This window comes from Myotis myotis, unplaced genomic scaffold (assembly GCF_014108235.1).
Source record: "Myotis myotis isolate mMyoMyo1 unplaced genomic scaffold, mMyoMyo1.p scaffold_m19_p_3, whole genome shotgun sequence".
In the NCBI taxonomy this organism is placed as follows: Eukaryota; Metazoa; Chordata; class Mammalia; order Chiroptera; family Vespertilionidae; genus Myotis; species Myotis myotis.
This window is the reverse complement of record NW_023416335.1, coordinates 142,030,948-142,051,584: the sequence shown is the minus strand read 5'-3', so window position 1 is coordinate 142,051,584 and position 20,637 is coordinate 142,030,948. Positions and strand designations below refer to the sequence as shown.

General features: G+C 39.2%; 1 protein-coding gene across 1 annotated transcript in view; it reads left to right on the top strand.

The window, feature by feature from the left end:
- The window catches only part of LOC118650609 (GLIPR1-like protein 1), a 28,827-nt gene extending 10,743 nt beyond the window's left edge, over positions 1–18,084 (top strand). Inside the window, exons 3-6 of the mRNA XM_036298971.1 lie at positions 3,822–3,922; positions 10,908–10,996; positions 17,878–17,904; positions 17,993–18,084. Of these exons, the coding sequence (XP_036154864.1) occupies positions 3,822–3,922; positions 10,908–10,996; positions 17,878–17,904; positions 17,993–18,084 (309 nt within the window). The remainder of the gene's footprint in view (positions 1–3,821; positions 3,923–10,907; positions 10,997–17,877; positions 17,905–17,992) is intronic.
- The last annotated feature ends 2,553 nt before the right edge of the window (positions 18,085–20,637 follow it).

Below are 20,637 nucleotides of genomic sequence, written 5' to 3'. Positions count from 1 at the left end.
CGGGGAAGTTTTCTGTCATTATTTCTTCAAACAGGTTTTCTATTCCTTACTTCTCTTCCTCTCCTTCTGGTATACCTATTATTCAGATGTTGTTTCGTTTTGTGCTGTCCCAAAGCTCCCTTAGGCTCTCCTCTTGCTTTATAAGTCTTCTTTCTAGTTGCTGCTGTATTTGTGTGCTTTTTCCTACCTTGTCTTTTAATTCGTTAATGCGGTCCTTAGCCTCTTGTATTCTACTGTTTAAGCCTTCCATTGTGTACTTTATTGCAGCTATGTCGTTCTTCATTTACTCTTGTTTCCTTTTCATGTTGGTGACATTCTCATTTAGCTCATTATAATTCTCATTGAGTTGAGTGTATTTGTTATCCAGACGTTTGAGCATCCTGAGAACCATTACTCTGAAATCTTTCTCTGAAATGTTACTTGCCTCCATTTCATTTAATTCCCTTTCTGGTGATTTTTCCTTTTCTTTGGGGATTGCTTTTTTGTCTTCCCAAGCTTTGGTCTACAGTTTTAATTGTTTCTGTGTCCTAGATCTGACTGCATTGCTACCCAGGTTCTTTTGGGGATGGTGCTACTGGTGTGATCTCTTGGGTCTCCTGGGCTTGGTAGTCTAGCTGAACCCCCTACTTGAGCTATTTGGGCATCCTGATGTAGGCCTGCGAGCTGAAAAGGTGCAACTGCGGAGTCCAGATGTCAGCAGCCGGGGAGGATGATGTCCCAATTATTGCTGCCTTGCATCCTTGATTGGAATCACATTTGCCCGGCGGGGGCATACAGAGGTGCCCAGGAGCCATCTGTCAGGGTGGTGAGGCTCAAGAAGCCTTCACTCTGGAAAGGCGCATCTGTGGTGTCCACAGTTCTGTAGCTGTAGGGTGGGAAGAATAGTTTTTGCTGTTGCCTTCTCGCTTGGATACACATGCGCCCAGTGGCGGCTCATAGGGGGTACCCACAGTGTTTGCCAGTGCTGCACACTGATGCACTCTGAAGGGCCCTGACTGAAGCCAAGTTATTGAAGTGTCTGTGGGCAGGTATCCATGATGAGGGTATTCAGAATATCTACTGCCTGGGCAGTGGGGGTGGGGAGGGTGTACCTCAGCCTGGCCTGCACCCTCTCCAATCTGGGACCCCTTGGGGGATGTCCAACTGCTAGTTTAGGTACATCTCTCTCACAATCTGGGACCGCTGTCTCCTAACCACTCACCTGCCTGCGGCCTGATGCCCCAAACTGCTTCCTTGCCTGCTTGATCGCCCCTAACTGCCTCTGCCTGCCAGCCTGATCATTCCTAAACTCTCCCCTGCCAGCCTGATCACCCCCTAACTGCTTCACTGCCAGCCTGATCACCCATAACTGCTCCCCCCTCCTGGCCTCATCAACCAATACTGCTCCCCTACAGGCGTTTTCACCCCTTAACTGCTCCCCTGCTGACCAGATCACCCTTAACTTCCTTCCCCTACAGGCCTGATAGCCCCAAACTTCACTGCCCTCCATGGAATGATCACCCCTAACTGCTCTCCCCTGCCAGCTTGATTGCCCCTAACATCCTCTGCCTTGGCACCCGCCACCGTGGCTTTGTCTAGAACAGTGGTTCTCAACCTTCTGGCCCTTTAAATACAGTTCCTCATGTTGTGACCCAACCATAAAATTATTTTTGTTGCTACTTCATAACAGTAATGTTGCTACTGTTATGAATCGCAATGTAAATATCTGATATGCAGGATGGTCTTAGGCAATCCCTGTGAAAGGGTCATTCGACCACCAAAGGGGTCACGACCCACAGGTTGAGAACCACTGGTCCAGAAGGACATCCTGAAGATGTCTGATCTAATTATCATGTTACGCTTTTGTTAGTATAGATAATTTTTCTAATTCTTTTGGTTGGTTGTTGAGAGAGTTTGGGTGAGAAATGGAAATCACATTTTAGGCATGACATGGAGTCCCTAGGATGGACCATTTAAGCAAGAGAAGAGATCTCTTCTCTAGACTTATCTGTCTAAGTTGAATTAACATACAGTGTCTGAAAGCATGCCATTTTTTTAGGAGGTTCACTGAACACAGAAATTAGCAGCTCCTATTCCATTTAAACTTCGTCTGACAACAGGATGCTGTAAGTTTAGAAATCCCTTTCAGAATAGTTGTTTTATACAATGATTATGGTTTGGCTACTGCTAGGAAAATTGAGAGAATGGGATCAATTGTCAGGTGTCCTGATAACAAGCATAATGCAATATTCCTAATATAGCATCAAGACTGAGTCACAGCCTTTATGTAATCATTTGTCTCCTCTTTTACTGTCAGGGGAAAGGAATCTCTTTTCAAATACCCCTTGTCCCTTAGCATTACACAGCAGAAGCACGAGCTCACTCTGCTTTGGATAATGTACACAGATGTGTAAAAAGCTAGGAATAGGTACTTTCTTCATATTGGCTCAACAACTGTATCTTGCTTAGTGTTCTAAAGAAAATGAGGTAAAAATGGTCTTACTGTTACCATCTGAAGATATTTGTACTGAAGTTACAACCAATGTTCATATTAATGTTACATTTAGTTCCTTTAAGAAAGTAAATATTTTAAACCTATTCATGTTCAATATTTATCCTTACCATTCCAAAAGTCAAAAAATGTCACAATTCAGATATATTAAGATAATAAAATTTCATAGTGTGGTCAGTTATTAACCAAATTTTTAAACATGAATTTCTTTAAAAATATATATACATGTAGTCGTATAGTTTATTAACTTTCTAAAACATTCCAAAGGAATGGGTATTTTAAGGAACTACCTTAATCTCATTTTACTAAGTGGTAAACTAGGTCAGAATTGATCTATCACTCTCCAAAGACACACACATGGTTAGAACCAAAAGTCATATCTTTTCTGTTCACAGTGCTTTTATTGCACTTTGCTGCCTCTCAAACAGTCATTAAAACATACTTCTGAAAACTGTTGATTACAGCTATACCCAAGTCATGGGAAATAGTGACTAACACATCAGTTTATAAAATGTGTCAACAGATTATATTAATTGAATTGTAAAATAAATGGGTTCAGAAAATTTATTAGTGTTATCAAAATCTATATCAATTTTCCTCTATTATTTTGTTTTCCATATGGAGTAAATTAGCATTTTCCTTTTTGTTTATTTAGGAAATGGAAGAAAATTCTACTCTATCATTGTCACAAAAGAATACTATTTTTTTTAATCTTTTTGTTTCTCCCCTCCTCCCAACCCATGGTTAGTTTTCCATAGGAATCTTCTTCTTTTGAATATTGCTATTCTTTACAATGAAACAAAAATATTCACCCTCCTTATGAAAATCATGTTTTTGTTTTTTGCAATAAACTCAATATATTCTTAGTCTCTGTATCTATCTGAGTCTAGTAATTTGACAGAGATGAGATTATGGCTACGACCACAACTTTTAAAATGTGATCATAAACTAAGCACTAGTAGAAGGTTTTAGAGAAAAAGAAATAAAAGTCTATAACTTTTTATTTACACTATGATTTTAATATTAATTGTATTATATAACCATGGAGAAAATAATTTTTTTCATAAATCATCTAGAAAAAATATTATTTTGACTACATATTATATTGTTTGACTTATGAGAATTATCAGTGAGGAAAATCTAGTTAGGTAGACTCCAAGAAAGCAGCCTTTTAAAAATTGTTTTAAACTAAATATTACAAATTAAAGTAGCCAATAAAAATTTCTGTCTACTCATTTTTATTGCATGACTAAGATTATAGCTATTCCCATAGTGCATTGTGGCATAGAGGTGTTTTGCATATTTTAATTAAGAATTCATTTCCTTATAGGTAGCTTGGGCCGATTCATACAAAGTTGGTTGTGCAATGACAGCTTGTCCTAAATCTGGGAAAGGTGACCATGTAATGTTTATATGTAACTATGGACCTGCGTAAGTTATTTTGCTTTTAAAAAATATTTTATATTGAAATAAATGTTATATTTATTTATATATTTAATAAATGAAGTATATTTAATAAATGAAGTCTCCCAGTATAATGATAATAAAAGAAACAAATGAAAATAGAAAGTGGTGAGAGACTATTACCTTATGTAAAGAATTATACCTACCATGAGATATTTACAGTTCAGAGTAAAAATGATGGACATTCTTTGTTAAATAGAACAACATGCATTTCCATGCTAAGTTCTAGAACACAAAATAGACTGGCAGATGCTTTCCTAATATAGCATAACATAACTGGAATGAGCAAGTGATTCTGAATGATAGTGAAAAGCACATTTTTTGAAAAAATACCATAAGTTTTATTGCCTTTTTTACTATTGTGCATCTAAGTGGAAATATAACATAAGTCTAATGGGAGGCTACAAAAATAAAATTCTGGAACTCTAATCCCATTGATCTGTACAAGAAAGAAGATAAAATCCACCCACAACCCAACCATTTAACAAACAAAAATATTAAAATAAAATATACAAAAGATCAAAATCCAAGCATAGTATAAAGGATTCGTAAAAAGAAGCTGAGATATGTTAAAACTGCTGAGTACAGGTGTGTATATCTCCTCCTGTATTTTTTTTACCCCTCAGTTAGCAACAGAAATGAGTATGACACATGCATAACTTTAAAAAAAACAAATTACAGATGCAACAAAGAATTAAGAAAATGATAGCATCAATCTTAACTATGTTAATAATCACATCAAATATAAATGCTACAACCATTCAAAAGAATAGGCAGAGATTGTGAGATTAGATAAAAAATCAAGAAACAATCATATGCTTCCTACAAGAAGCATCTTATATCTGCTAATATTCAAATTGTCTCCTTGACTGGGAGTTTGAACAGAAGGCAGGGCCAACCCCACAACTGCCTGTGCTGCCTCCCTCTGGCCAGCCCCACCCTGATTGGCCCCCATACCCCAATAGGTGGCGGGACCGGCCAGAAAACCACCCTCAACCCCTCCCCAGGCCTACCCCACCCCAATGGGCCCTACCACCCCAAAGGGGGTGGGACCAGCCTGCCAATCACATGGGGCCCCTTTCCCAGGCCAGCCTGCCCCAATCAACCTGATAGGGGTGGGCCAGCTGGACCCCACCCTTGCATAAATTTGTGCATCAGGCCTCTAGCACTTTGAATATAAAAACATGAAAAGCAAAAGGATGGGAAAAGCTTTACTATACTAACATTGGGCAAAATAAAGCTGCATTGTGTATATTAATATCAGGTAATATTAATTTCAGAGCAAAAAATGTTGCCAGGGATAAAGAAAACCATTAAAAATAATAATGAGGGTAAGTATTCAAGAGACAACTTGGATGAAGTGAACAAATTCCTCAAAAGACACAAATTATGCAGGAGAAATACAATGAAAAGATAACTACAGAACAGTATCTCTTATGAATATAAGTAGAAAATTTTGAAACAAAATTTAGCAATTGAATACAGTAATATAGTAAAATCATAATGCATCCTGTCCAAATGGAGTTTATTCAAGGAATATAGGCCTGGTTTAACACTCTAAAGTCAATTCATGTAATTAGCCATATCAATCAACCTAAAAATAAAGATCATCTGATCATCTCACTGGATGGAGTAAAAGACAAACATTCATTCATAGTGAACTTTCTCTGCCTGCTAGAAACAGAAGGCAACATCTTAAACCCAATAAAGGGCATCTGTGAAAAACCTGCTGTAATGTTAAGGCTAACATCAAAACATTTTTCTGTAAAGTACAGATAGCAAAAATGTTAGGTTTGCAGAACACATGCATTCTGTTACATATCCATCTTTGTTTTTTTGTATTTTAAATAACCCCTTAAATATAAAAAAATTAATTCTTAGCTATGGGCCATACTTTGCTGACTGCAGGTCTTTCGATCTATGTAGAAAATCTAATGGAGTCTATGAAAACTCTTCTAGAACTAATAAGTAAGTTTAGACATTCTTCAGGATACAATATCAAGATACAAAACTCAATTGCATACCCATATCCTGGCAATGAACAATTAGAAGCTGAAATAAAATGGCATTATCATTCATAATAGCTTAAAAATATAAATTATTATATGCAATATTATCTTTGTGAAGCAGGATGATACAAATGTGGTGCCAGTGCTCTATTTTGCATAATATATTTGTAACAGCATAAACTATTGTTCGATGATTTCAGTGGGATTTTGTCTTTAATGTTTTCTTATGTAAATTAGGGTTGAATGACGCTGATAAATGCTATGATTGTAAAAATGAGGAAAATGACTGAGTTCAGTGAATGACTTTGAACCAATCTGAATCCTCTCAAGCACAGTTTTATACTTTTTCACCTACTGAATGCTAATAATGTAATGAGTACTTAACTGTAATACACTATGGGAATGCATTCAGATGGTTATTTTTACAAATAAAGATGGTACAAATATTGCCTTACATATCTATTATCTAGGGACAATTCTGACAGAAGGTATGAAGGACCGGTACATTGAAAGTTATAAAATCTTCATGAAATAAATTAACATATAAAAATAAATAGATGTACCTTTTTAATAGGATAAATGACTAAATATTGATAAAATGTAATTTTTCACTAAATTGATATATATATTCAACACAATTATAAATATCCTGGCAGGCCTTTATTGTAAATGTTGAGAAACGTTGATCTTAAAATTGATATGGGAATGCAAAGGACTTAAACTAGCCAAAACAACTAAGGAAAAGAACAAATTTGGAGGACTGACACTATTGTTATTTTTGGTTGTTCGTTTGTTTTTAAATATATTTTATTGATTTTTTAGAGAGAGGAAGGGAGGGGATAGAGAGTTAGAAACATTGATGAGAGAGAAACATCGACCAGCTGCCTCCTGCACACTCAGTATTGGTTATGTGACCCCAACCAAGGTACATGCCCTTGACCGGAATCAAACCCGGGACCTTTCAGTCCACAGGCTGATGCTCTATCCACTGAGCAAAACGTGTTAGTGCTGACACACTATTGTTTTCAAGAATTAGTATAGCTAGAATAATCACAACATTGTAATATTGACATAAAGTTAGACATATAGATCTATAGAATAGAATAAGGAGTTCAAAATTAAATCTACACATGGTTGACCACATGTGTTCAACTGATTTTTAATAGATACAAAAAGGCATTGCAGTAGAAAAAAAATTTTTCAACAAATGCTGCTGGAACAAGATGCTATCTAGCTACATCTTTATATACACCTATCTATTACAATAGATATAAATATAGATATAGATCAGTGATCTCGAAACTTTTGAGCTCGGCGTGTCAGCATTTTGAAAAACCCAACTTAACTCTGGTGCTGTGTCACATGTAGAAATTTTTTGATATTTGCTACCATAGTAAAACAAAGACTTACATTTTTGATATTTATTTTATATACTTAAATGCCATTTAACAAAGAAAAATCAACCCAAAAAATGAGTTCGTGTGTCACCTCTGACACGTGTGTCATAGGTTCGCCATCACTGATATAGATGATATAGATATAGATATAGATATAGATATAGATATAGATATAGATATAGATATAAGTGTAATATGCAAATTGACTGAATGGCAGAACAGCAAAACAACTGTCTTGATGACCTTCCAGATGAAGCTGGGGCTGCAAGGGCCGAAATTTGTGCCCAGGGAGGGGTGTGTCCCTCATCCCAGCCTGCACCCTCTTTAATTCTGGTGGGATCAGCTCTCAACAGGCAGTCAGACATCCCTCTCACAATCCAAGACTGCTGGTCCCCAACAGCTCTCCTGCCTGCCTGCCTGATTGCCCCTAACCACTCCCCTGCTAGACTGATCGACGCCTAACTGCTCCCCTGCAGGCCTGGTTCCCCCCAACTTCCCTCCCCTGCTGGTCATCTTTGACCACATTGGGGCGGCCATCTTGTATGTTGGAGTGATGGTCAATTTGCATATTACTCTTATATTATATAGGACTAGAAGATCAGTGCACGAAATTCATGCACAGGGGAGTCCCATCAGCCCAGCCTTCACCCTCTCCAATCCAGGATCCCTCTTACAATACTGGAACACTGGCTCCTAATCGCTCACCTGCCTACCTGCCTGGTCACCCCTAACTGCCCCCCCCCCTACACTGGCCTGGTTGCCCCTAACTTCCGGCTACTGCTTGTCTGTTCACCCCCAATTGCCCCCTAACTGCTAGCCTGGTCACTCATAACTGCACCCTACTGCCAGCCTGGTCGCTCCCAACTGACTCCCCACCGGCATAGTCACTCCACACTGTCCCCCCGCCAGCCTGGTTGCCAAAGAAGCACCTCCCCTGCAGGCCTGGCTACCTCCAACTTCCCCCCCCTGCCAGCCCGGTCACCCTTCATGCCTGGCCCCCGCCAGCCTGATCACCCCATGCAGCCTGCTGTTCAGTCATTTGGTCATCCTTCAGTAACCCCGCTGCTGGCCTGGTTGCCCCCAATTGCCCCCCCTGCCAGCCTGGTCGCCCCTCACAGCCCTCCCACAGGCATGGTCACCCCACGCAGTCTGCTGTTCAGTCGTTTGGTCATCCCTCACTAACACCCCTGCCAGCCTGGTCGCCCAACACACCCTGCTGTTCAGTTGTTTGGTTGTCCCTCAGGCCAGCCCTGGGTGGCTGGGGGTGTGTGAGGACTAGGCGCCACCCAGTGGCTGTGGGCACTGCCATCTTTGAGGGCAGAGGAGTAAATTAGCATATTCCCTCCATATTGGCTATGGGTGCCGCCATCTTTGCATGGTGTGAGGGTCAATTAGCATATTCCCTCTTTATTAGATAGGATGTCCTATCTAATAATGGGGTAATATGAAAATTAACTGTCACTCCATCACAAAGATTGTGGTGCCCAGTCCTCTCAGCCCCGCCAGAATCCCCCAGTCCCAGGGAGGCAAGCAACGAGGCAAGCATTCCACCTCTGCCATGGAGGGCCTCTGGGCAGCAGGCACGGAGCAGCCAGGGAGCAGGTGTGGGGTGGGAACACTTGCGTCGTCACCCTGGCTATGAGGCAAGAGTTCCGCACCTAGCCTCGGTTGTGCCTCTAGGCCACGGAGAGCCTCTGGGAAGCGGGAGTGGAGTGAAGAGGTCTCGCAGAGAGCTACTGGTGCAAGGATTCGTGCACAAGACTACTAGTATATATATAATCTGCATAAAATAAAACCTATAAAAATAACTCAAAACTGCCCTAACCAGTTTGGCTCAGTGGATAGAGCGTTGGCATGTGGACTGACAGGTACCAGGTTCAATTCTGGTCAAGCGCATGTACCTTGGTTGTGAGCATATTCCCAGTAGGGGGTATGCAAGGGGTAGCTGATCAATGTTTGTCTCTCATCGATGTTTCTAACTCTCTATCCCTCTCCCTTCCTCTCTGTAAAAAATCAATAAAATAAAAAAAAAAATAACTCAAAAGTAATCTACGAGTTAAATCTAAAACCTAAACTATAAAAACTTTGTGCCCTTAACATAGCCAACAATTTTTAGCTACCACACCAAAAGCATGATCCACAGAAGAACAGACGTGTTGATTGCGTTAAAATTACAATTACAACTATTCAAAGACATTGCTAAGAGAATGAAAAGATAAGCTACGGAGTAAAAGAAAGTCTTTGCAAAACATATCAGATAAAAGACTTGTATCAAGAATATAGGGAGAACTGTTACAATTCAATATCAAGAATGCTTAAAACGATAAAAAATGAATAAAAGGTTAATAAAGAAAATTTTCAGATGGCAAAAAAGCAATGATAAAAACCTCAGTATCATTAATCATTAGGGAAATACAAATTAAAACCACAATATTGCTACACATCAATTTGGCTAAAGACTGGCCATTCTAAATCCAGAGGAAGATGTGAAGGGACTAGCATTCTCCACCACAGCTGGTGGGAATATAAAGTGTCACAAATATTTTGCACACAGTGTAGAACTTCCTTAAAAAGTTAAATATGCACTGACCATATCATCTATTTATTTCACTCCTAGATATGTAGTCAAGGAAATGTATGCCCATAAAGAGACATATATGAATGTTCAAAATGTGCATAGTACTTTAATATGTAATAGTAAAAAACCGGAACAACACAAACGTCCATAAACAATGGGTGGATAAATGAATTGTGGCTTATTCTTTAATGGAGTGTTCCTAATGTTATTAATGTTTTCTCTGGGTACTCTAAGTAACATTTGTAAAGTCTACCACAAACACTGAGATGGAAAAAAGCAGGTTTGTTAGAATGTGTCAGCTTATACTATTGAAAAGCAGGCATAATATCTGTCAAATGGTTGTCCAAATGGTACTATTACTTTGGTATGTCATCAAACAGGACTAGATAAGGATGATGATATTATACTTTTAAAATAAGCCATAAAGCATATGTTTCTATTTGCTATTTAAATTTTGCCTATTCCATTTACAAAATAAAGAGATAATCTTAGTGTTCTACAACCAACAAACAAAAAATAACTTTGGCTTTCACATACATAACTACACTGGTTTCATATCTAATTTATGTTTTATTGCATATTAAAGAATATAACTCCTTGGCTGGGTGGCTCAGTTGGTTAGAATGTTGGTCTTGCTCATCAAGGTTGCAGTTTTAATACAAGAATCAACCAACCAATGAATGAATATATAAGTGAAACAAGAAGTTACTCTCCCTCTCTCCCTCTCTTCCTTGCTCTCTAAAAAAATCAATAAAAATTTTTATTTTAAAGGATATAACTTTGACATATTGAGACCACACTGTAGAGATCAGTTTTAAAGTATCTTTTTACAAAACAAATTAGCATAAAATTGAGACAAAAGTCATTTTCAACATTCATGACTTAATGAGCAACCAAAAAATAAGTAAATGTACAAAATTAGAGGAGTAAATAGCCATTTGGCTACTCAATGTTTCCCTTTTTTACAGAGGAAATCATGCAGGGGCCCGCCCTTACACTGAAGGAGCATCCTGCTCTATGTGTGGAAAAGAAGACACTTGTGAAATCAGCCTCTGCAGTAAGCAAAATGAAAAAAGTAAATTGTAATTTCCTATTTGGAGAGCAAAGTTTCCATAAATTCATTATATTTTCAAATTTAGCTCTCCTCAAGTTTATAGAGAATTTATGAAGAAGATTTGCTTGCTGCTCTCTGATGATATAACTCATTTGTCATAAATCATACTTAAACTCAGATACACTGATTATTTTCCCTCTGAGGCTAAAGGAAGGTGGGAGTGAGGTATAACTGTGATCCAGTGTGCTGCTATACAGTAGATATTTGCTACTATACAAAGAACTACAAGTTGAAATTTTATTGGCATTTGCCTCCATTCTCCTCCTTTTATTAGTTAGTTATTAGGGGCTCGGTACATGAAATCAGTGCACTGGAGGGGAAGGTCCCTCAGCCCGGCCTGTGACCTCTTACAGTCCGGGGCCCCTTGTTCCTTTCTACCTGCCTGCTTGCTGCTCCTTACCTCTCAGCTCACTGCTCCTTAGCGCTGTCACAAAGGCAGGAGAGGCTCCCACCACCGCTGCTGCGCTCTCCAGCCATGAGCTAGCTTCTGGCTGAGCTGATCATCTGAATTGATCTTCTGCCCCCTGGTGGTCAGTGTGCATCACAGCAACCAGTCATTCCACCAGTTGTTCCATAGTTTGGTCAATTTGCATATTAGGCTTTTATTATATAGGATTTGTGTGAGCTCTTTATATGTTAAAGATACTAACCATTTATTGACTATTTGCTGCAAATACATTTTTCCCAGTTTGAGTTTTAAAAACTGGGCTCATTAGCGATTTCCCCTGTAGCCACATGAATTCTTTTAGATGCCCATTTTCTTCCTCATTGGACTTCGATGTTATTTTTATTGCTATAATTTCTTTTTTTAAGAGTCTCTTATTCTTGTTGAGTTATGTTTTTTTTCTAGAGTTTGCAGCCATGGGACCATAATGGCTTCACTTCCGACTTTATTTTTTTAAATATGTTTTTATTTATTTGAGAGAGAGAGAGCAAGAAAGAGAGAAAGAGAAATATTGATCCCACAATCTGGGCATGTGCCCTGACAGGGAACCTAACCAGCACCCTATTGGTATACAGGACAGACATCTAGGCCTCAGGCTTTTTACTCTTTGTTGTTAATGCCTATAGGCATCAAAAGGTCCTTCACAGGTGGTTTATTATGCTAATAAGCTCCTAGGTTCTGAAAGCGGCTGAAGATTCTCATTCAGGGTTTTCACAGGACGGGGGCACCTCACAGAACCCCTACTCCTAGGAGACTCGCCTTTCAGCAGTAGTAACAGAACAGCTGACACTGAATGGCCACTTAAAACAGGTCCCAGCACTTGTGCTGCACCTGGTGACCTGGTTTGATCCACAACCCCAGGAGGCCGGCACTGTTCTTCCCAGCTGTCAGATGAGAAAACAAAGGCGTGGAGTGGCTAAGTGATTTTCCCAAGTGCAGGGCAGAGCTGGGAGGCACACGGAGTGGGGGCTGCTGGGGAACAGATGTGCACAGAGATGATGCAGGGATTCCAGGAGTGAGTGACAACTGAGGCAGGACAGGACAGTGCCAGGAAGAGAGAAGGCAGCGGTTATTGCCCCAGAGACCTAAGGGCACATGCTGGGACCAGGCTGGACTCCTGACCCTCAGGGGTTTCATGTTGCAGAACCATCTTGCCCATGTATACGGAATCCAGAATCCAGAATTGGAGTACCCCAGAGGCCCCAGGACATGGAGCAGGCAATTTCCACACCTGCCTACCTTGCCAGTTAAGCACTGGGGTTCGTGGGCCCAGTGAGGGCAGGGGACAGATAATCACAGTGGCAACAGTGAGCATTTAGTACCTGTCAAGCACCGGGCTGAGAGCCTTACATGCATAATCTTATGCACACGCTGTAACATTCCAATGAGGCTGGTACTATTATCATACCCATTTTATAGATGATGAAACTGAGGCTCAGAGAGGTTACACAGCTCTAACTGGCAGAGTCTGTGTGGCTCCAAAGTCGGTATATGGTCACCACGCCCCTCTGCTACCCCTGACCCTCAGGTGGGTGGCATTGCTAAGTCCAGCTTTCCTCTCCCTCCTGCTCTTGGGACACCTGATAACCAGCAGAGTTCAGCAAAGGAGGAGAGATGGGACTCCAAGGGACCCAGCAGGGGACCTGGCCATTATTTCTCTAAAGCCCGGCGATAAAGAATCAATAAGGAAAGATTTGCCTTTTCTAGGCTGTTCTATTGTATCTTCTTCCCACTAATAGAAACTGGTACCCCATGGGCAATTGGAGCCTGCAGCTGGGTGGAGGGACTGAGAGGTTGGCCATTCCTGCCCAGCTCCTGCTGTAGGGTGCCCTCTGTTTGTGGGGCAACCAGCGGTACGGGGGCCTTGGCCTGGTGCCTCCTGCATCCTCCAACACCCACCTTCAGTTCCCCATTAGCCATCAGGCGATGGGAGCCTGCCCCCAGGGGATGGGACTTGGTCAGTGCGCCTCATAGTGACTGGTCCATCAGTCGTTCTGGTTGTTCCGCCATTAGGGTCAATTTGTATATTACCCATTTATTATATAGGATTATTAAAATAGTGACTCACTCAGGAGTAACACATTAACACGTTAAGCACCAAGCCTGTTTTGTCTTCCTTTCCGTTTAGCCCACGATATCCGATTTCACCAATATGCTGGCAACACCAGCGACTGACCAGTCCTGATGTAAAGTACAGTGTCAGTCACCGGTGACTGACATGGTGCTTAACATGTTAATCAATGTCCAAATTAATTGTGATTTAAAACTAGTGTTTCTGTTCCATCATCATCCTATTAGTCCTCAGAACAAAGATACTTTTTAAGTTAGGTGTATAAATTCTTTGATTGAAGATAGAGTGAAATGGATGAAGGGGGTAGATGTAAGAAAAAGAAATAGTTATAATGCCATAAAATAAGGCAGATACAAAAAGAAAGCACATAGAAAGATTTCCTTTATATAAATTTCAAAATCAGGCAAAACTATTCTACATTTGGACTCAGGATAGTGGTTACCTTTGGAAAGGAAAGGGGACTTAATACGTAAAGGTTATCTATGCATGTTCAATTTGTGATAATTAACTTTCCATGAGATATGTATGTTTGAATATCCATTTTATACATCAATTAAAGAATGACTTAGAGTATGGTGCATCTAAAATCAGATCTCATTCAAAGCAATTTAAAAAATAACCTTCCTGCATTATGTCCCACCTGGAAATTAGAGTTTTCTCCTTGAAAAAATAAAAAGATAACAAAGAAACTCTCTTTTTCATTTCTCCTTCCTGCCCAGTATCCAAGCCACTGTCATTACTCTCCTGAACTAGTCCAGTCTAATGATGCTCTTCCTACTCTACTCCAAACTGTTTTACCCAAAGAAAATCAGATCAAATACCTTCTTTTCTTAAAATTCCTCATTTGCTTCTTACTGCAATTGAAGAAAAATCTGACTCCATGCCATGTAGCTGCCTAGCCCTTGTTTCTATTAACTTCCCCCACCCTCAAGCTCCATTATCAACACCTTCAAATATTCCAACCCCCTTACAAAACTCCAGCATCCAAATCACCTGTGGGTCTGTTTCTACTTTCAAGGTTGTTGCTGTTTCTTTCTTTTTTAAAAAATATATTTTATTGATTTTTTACAGAGAGGAAGGGAGAGGGATAGAGAGTTTGAAACATCAATGAGAGAGAAACGTGGATCAGCTGCCTCCTGCACACCTCCTACTGGGGATGTGCCCGCAACTAAGGTTCATGTCCTTGACCGGAATCAAACCTGGGACCCTTCAGTCCGCAGGCCAACGCTCTATCCACTGAGCCAAACCGGTTAAGGCAAGGATATTTTGTCTCTTGGAGTGGTACATTGACTTGAAAAATGGCCAACAACTATTCCTTCCCCCGCCTCTACTCTCTTTCTACATGCATGCCTCTACCCGGATTGAGGAGTGGACCATATATCTTCTCTCCTTGAATAAAGGACTTGATATAGTGCCAGTTCTGAAACTGGTCTTTAAAAGACCTGGAAGCTTTTGGCTTTTGCTGTCTTGGAAACATCCAGTGTATAGAGCAGTGATGGCGAACCTATGACACGTGAACTCATTTTTTTGGTTGATTTTTCTTTGTTAAATGGCATTTAAATATATAAAATCAATATCAAAAATATACATCTTTGTTTTACTATGGTTGCAAATATCAAAAAATTTCTATATTTAACACGGCACCAGAGTTAAGTTAGGGTTTTTCAAAAAGCTGACACGCAGAGTTCAGAAGCTTCGCCATCACTGCTCTAGTCTTTGTTGCTTTGAATCTCTGATGCTCTTAATCACTGTTTTGTTGTATTTGATTTGGATTTTCTAGCTGTGATTGACAACCGCTTTTGTCTGTCCCAAACGACTACATTGCTGAGACGTAAGTAGGTATTGACAATGGTCTCCAATACAGCACTGCACAAACTGCAAAGGCTCAATAAACTTTGAGACCTGCTAGGAGGTGTTTTCTCCAACTTGTTCCTTTTCCAACTATTTCCAAATATTTGGTGATTCTTGGTCCTTTACTCTTGGAAATTAATGTGATGATAAGCTCATCGATTCCATAGAAGACCTTGAAATTGTGGTTGGCATTACATTGAGTTTATAGGTAAATGTAAGAAGGATTAACATCTTTATTACATTGACTATTTATATTAATAAAGATTATTTGGGTTTAAATGTCTTTCAGTTAAGTTTTAAACTTTTCTCAGTAAAGACCTTGCACACCAAGTTAGATTCCTTAGTAGCATGTATTTGTTGTTTTAAAATGGCATATTAAAATTATATTTCCTAATTGATTTTTGCTAATTTATAGAATATAAATTATTTTTATATTAGTCTAATATCCAGAAATCTTACATAATTCTCTTATGAATAGTTGGTTAATACTCTTGTATTTTCTTAATGTTCTCTATAAAAAATATGTTTTGTCATATAAACTTTACATCAGTTATTTATTTTACTAATATTAATAGTCAGTGAATCTTCCAATACAATCCTAATAAAGAAGGAATATGCAAATTGACCATCATGCCATCACAAATGGTGGTGCCCATAGCCACAAGATGGCGTTGCCCAGTTCCCTCAGCCCCACCAGAGCCCCCCAGTCCTTTCAGCCAAGCCAGGGGGGTGGCAGGAACACAGTGCAGCCAGACCCACCCTCAGCCCCTCCAGCTTCCCACGCAGCCTAAGGCGCACACAAGCCTCGGATGGTGGCTGCGCAGCCACCCAGAGCCACCCAGGGTCAGGTAAACAGGGCTGGCTGAGGCTTTGCTGGCAGCAGTGGCAGCAGCACAGGTGTGATGGGGCATCACCTTCCCCTGATCACCAGGTCACCTCCCACCCCTGAGGGATCCTGGACTGTGAGAGGGGACAGGCTGGGCTGAGGGACCCCCCCCTCCAGTGCATAAATTTTCATGAACTGGGCCTATAGTGATTTATAACAGTGGAGACCATTTTCTTGCTCCATATTTTTTAGGACATGTTTCAAAATTATGTATTTTTGCTTTAAAGTGTTTTTAATTAGTCCTTATGGCCAGATTATGTTAGTTTTCTCTTTCCTTATTTTGCTGTGATCTTTTATCTTGAATGAATGTTTAATTTTACAAGATATTTTCTGCATCTCTTCAAATGATCCCCAATCTCTTTCTTTAATGTTGTAAACTTCATCATAGTATTTCTTTACTTTTTTTTTTTTTTTGCTTTCTGGATACTGTTTCTAAGTATTACATTGTAAGTTTAATTTTTTAAAATTTACTTTTACTCTCAACTCCTTTTTGAGTAAGTATATTTTTAAAAACTGGTTCATTTAACTAATATTTTGAAATTATTGCAAAGAGATAGATACAGGGTGGTTTTTAATTTTTTTAAACTTTTATCACATCCTGTTTCCTCCTTTATTATTGTTTATTTATTGTTTCCTGTATTCTTATTTTCTTATTATTTTTTATCGCTTTTTAAACAAAATCTTGACTGTTGCTTGGGCCTCTCTGTGCCTCCTGAACTTATGTGAGGTGGCTTTACTGAGGAGGTGATTAAAAGCATTTAAGTGTCATACAAAGTGATTGAGTGCAAAATAAAGTAAGCTCTCAACAAGTTTTAGGTATTAAAGTTCCTCATTATTGTCTATCTTTTGAGGCATTTTGTTTTTTTATAGTACTAATCACTCTCTGTAATGATCATTTTTATTTCCTTAGTCCATTTTTAAATTGATGATAGATTTTCTTTCCTTATTTTTCTGTAAGGAGAGGAACTTTGTTTTGGTTCTGATAACCATTATGTCCAAAGGCTGTACTCATGCTCAATACACAGCCAAAAATTAAAAAAAAAAAAAAAGGAAGAAAAGAAGGACTAAATGAATGAATAAGCAAACAAACAAACAAATAAATAAATGCATTCCTTACAAACTGCAGATTGCTGATCAAACAGTAAATAGGGGAGAATAATTTGAAGGGGGAAAGACATTGAGCAAAATTCAGAGCAAGGGCCAGTGCAGAAATGAGTGAGATATTTCATGGAAGGCTGTGGGTACCCAAAACACTACATGAAGGACTACCTTTTTCAGAGATTTTTAAATGGGTATGACAGAGTATCAAATATAAAGTGATATAGTTTTGTCTATGTTTGGCTTTTATGCCTTCAACGCAAAAGGCATTTTAGAAATATTTGTGGAAATGACATTGTTGGCAGAGAGCATCACACGGATTTTAAGTACAACAGGATTTGGGGAGGAAACTTTCATTATTTTTTTTTTTAAGCTAAAAAGCCAATTTTTGTTTACTAAGTTCATTAACTTATTCTAAAAGCCCAAAAAGCAAATGAATACTTTTAATTTTATATTACTTTTTTCTATTGTAGGAAATGAAACACGTGAAAGACTTGTAGGTATGTATAAAACTATCTGAGAATTGATTTAATTACTTTGGTCCCTTGAAACTAACTTGAGCTCTTAACTGTTGTTTTTTATTGACAGAATATCCAAATTGGGAACCAAAGGGGGAAGCACCACAGTTGGCAGCATGTAATCTATTGTGCCTACTTTGTGTTCTTCTGAGAATGTGTTAATCTTTATGCATTATGGGAAACACACTCACCGGTCCAAAATTAAATAAAGATAATGGACATGGAGACACAAAGTACAGCAAAAGTGAGGTGTTTAATGTTGGTCTGGCAAGATCAGGTGTCTGGTGGGCAGGCACACCCAAAGGGTTTACAACCCACATTTTATTCCCTGGTGCTCAGGTCCCTCCCTTGGTTCCTCATTGGCTGAGTACTAGGGGGTATACAATCTTCCCGGACCTCACCTAAGTTTCATTGTTTCCTTATAGGGTATTCTTTCCTTTCCAGTTTAAGTTCCTCTGTCAATGTGCCCCTCCCTAGCATCCTGTTTGCCCGGGGACCCTCCAGGTGCATGAACTTTGTCATGTCCACAGGCTGCTATGCTAGCAAACTACCAGTCATTTTCCATTCAGGGTTAAATGCCTTGCCTTGAAATGGACCACCACTGACTTTATTTCTAACATTTATGTAAAAGAGAAAGTCTCACACATGACAATTAAAAAAAAGTGCATGGCCAAATGTCTCATCAGATTAATTGTTAAAACTTCAACACTCCTGTGTGTTATATAATTTAATTTATATTTTTAATTCAAAGGTATATAGTATTGCTGTATAGAAGAAAAGTAAAAGTAAAAAAAAAGTATCTCAGATTATTTTTTTAAATCCTCATCCAAGGATATGTTTATTGATTTGAGAGAGGAAATAAGAAAAAGAGAGAGAGAAAAACAACGCTGTGAGAAACATTGATTGATTAGTTGCCTCCCATATGAGCCCCAACCAGGGATCAAACCCCCAACCTAGGTATGTGCCCTGACATGACAGTGCCCTGACATGATGGTGCCCTTACCTGATGGTGTGACTTAGTTTGTTGAGTATCGTCCCATGGACCATGAGGTCACAAGTTTGATTCCTGATCAAGTCACATGCCTGGTTTGTGGTCTCCATCTCCTGTAGTGGCATGCAGGCGGCAGAAAGTCAATATTTCTCTCTCACAATGATGTTAATCTCGCCCCCACTCTCTCTCTCTCTCCCTTTCTCTCTCTAAAATCAATAAAAAAGTATATATATTTTTTAAAGTAGGTACAAAGGACACGAATAACAAACAGAAAGAATGGTAAACTGGTCAACACTGAAATTAAGAACTCTGATTAAGAGAATGTAATGGCAATCACAGAATAGGAAAATATTAGTTCAGCAAATACAATTAAAAAGGGACTTGGAACTAGAATTTATAAATAAGTTCCACAACCAATATGAAAAAGATAACCCAACAGATTTGAAGGGAAGTTTCATATACAAATGCATATAGATGGTCAATATACATATCTAAAAATGCTACAGTTCATTATTATCCAGTGAAATGTAAATGAAAATTACTAAACCATTTCCGTAAGAACTAAAATAAAAAATATAGACGATACCAAGCAGGAGCAAATATAGGGTGCAACTAGCACCCTCTTACTGCTACTGGTAACAGTGTTAATTGCAACCACTTTAGAAATCTATTTGGCGATATTTATTAAATGTTTTTTTTAATTGATTTCAGAGAGAGAAAGGGAGAGGGAGAGATAAAAACATCAATGATGAGAGAGAATCATCCATTGGCTGCCTCCTGCACTCCTCCTACTGGAGATTGAGCCTGCAACCCGGGCATGTGCCCTGAACAGGAATGAAACAGTGACATCCTGGTTCATGGGTCGATGCTCAACCACTGAGCCACTCCAACCAGGCTGTCAGTATTTTTTAAAGTTGAACACATGCATACTCAATGGTCCAGTGATTCCACTTCTGAGCGGAAATGAGCACAGTACATACATTCACAAAAAGGCATGCAAAAGTTCATGGCACACTCTTCAGAAAGAGTCAAATGGCCCTAACTGGTTTGGCTCAGTGGATAGAGCGTCGGCCTGCGGACTCAAGGGTCCTGGGTTTGATCCTGGTCAGGGGCATGTACCTTGGTTGTGGGCACATCCCCAGTGGGGAGTGTGCAGGAGGCAGCTGATCGATGTTTCTCCCTCATCGATGTTTCTAACTCTCTGTCCCTCTCCCTTCCTTTCTGTAAAAAATCAATAAAATATATATATTTTTTAAAAAGTCAAATGTCCATAAGCATGTGTATATAAGTAAATTGTAGTATATTTATACACTGAAATACTGTACAGCAATGAAAATAAAGGACACCTATTAACAATAACATGGATAAAATGTACAAACATAATGTTGAGCAAAATAAGATACAGAGTCTACACTTTGTGATTTCACTGAAGTGCATAACCTCTGATAGTAGGACAGAGAAGTCAACCTGCAGTGGCAGAGGGTGTGGACAGTAACTGGGAGACAGCACCAAGGGCGGGGTGTTGGGGAACAGGGTCCCTTCTATTTCTTGATCTAGAAACTTGTTCAGGCTGAGAAAATTCATACGCCATACACCCAAAATGTGTATACTTTGTGAGAGTGTATTTTATTTTAATAAAACGTTAAAAGAGAGAGATTTAGATATGTGATAGCTGAATGATGATCCCCTAAAGACGTCCATGTCCTAATTAATCCTCAGAACAT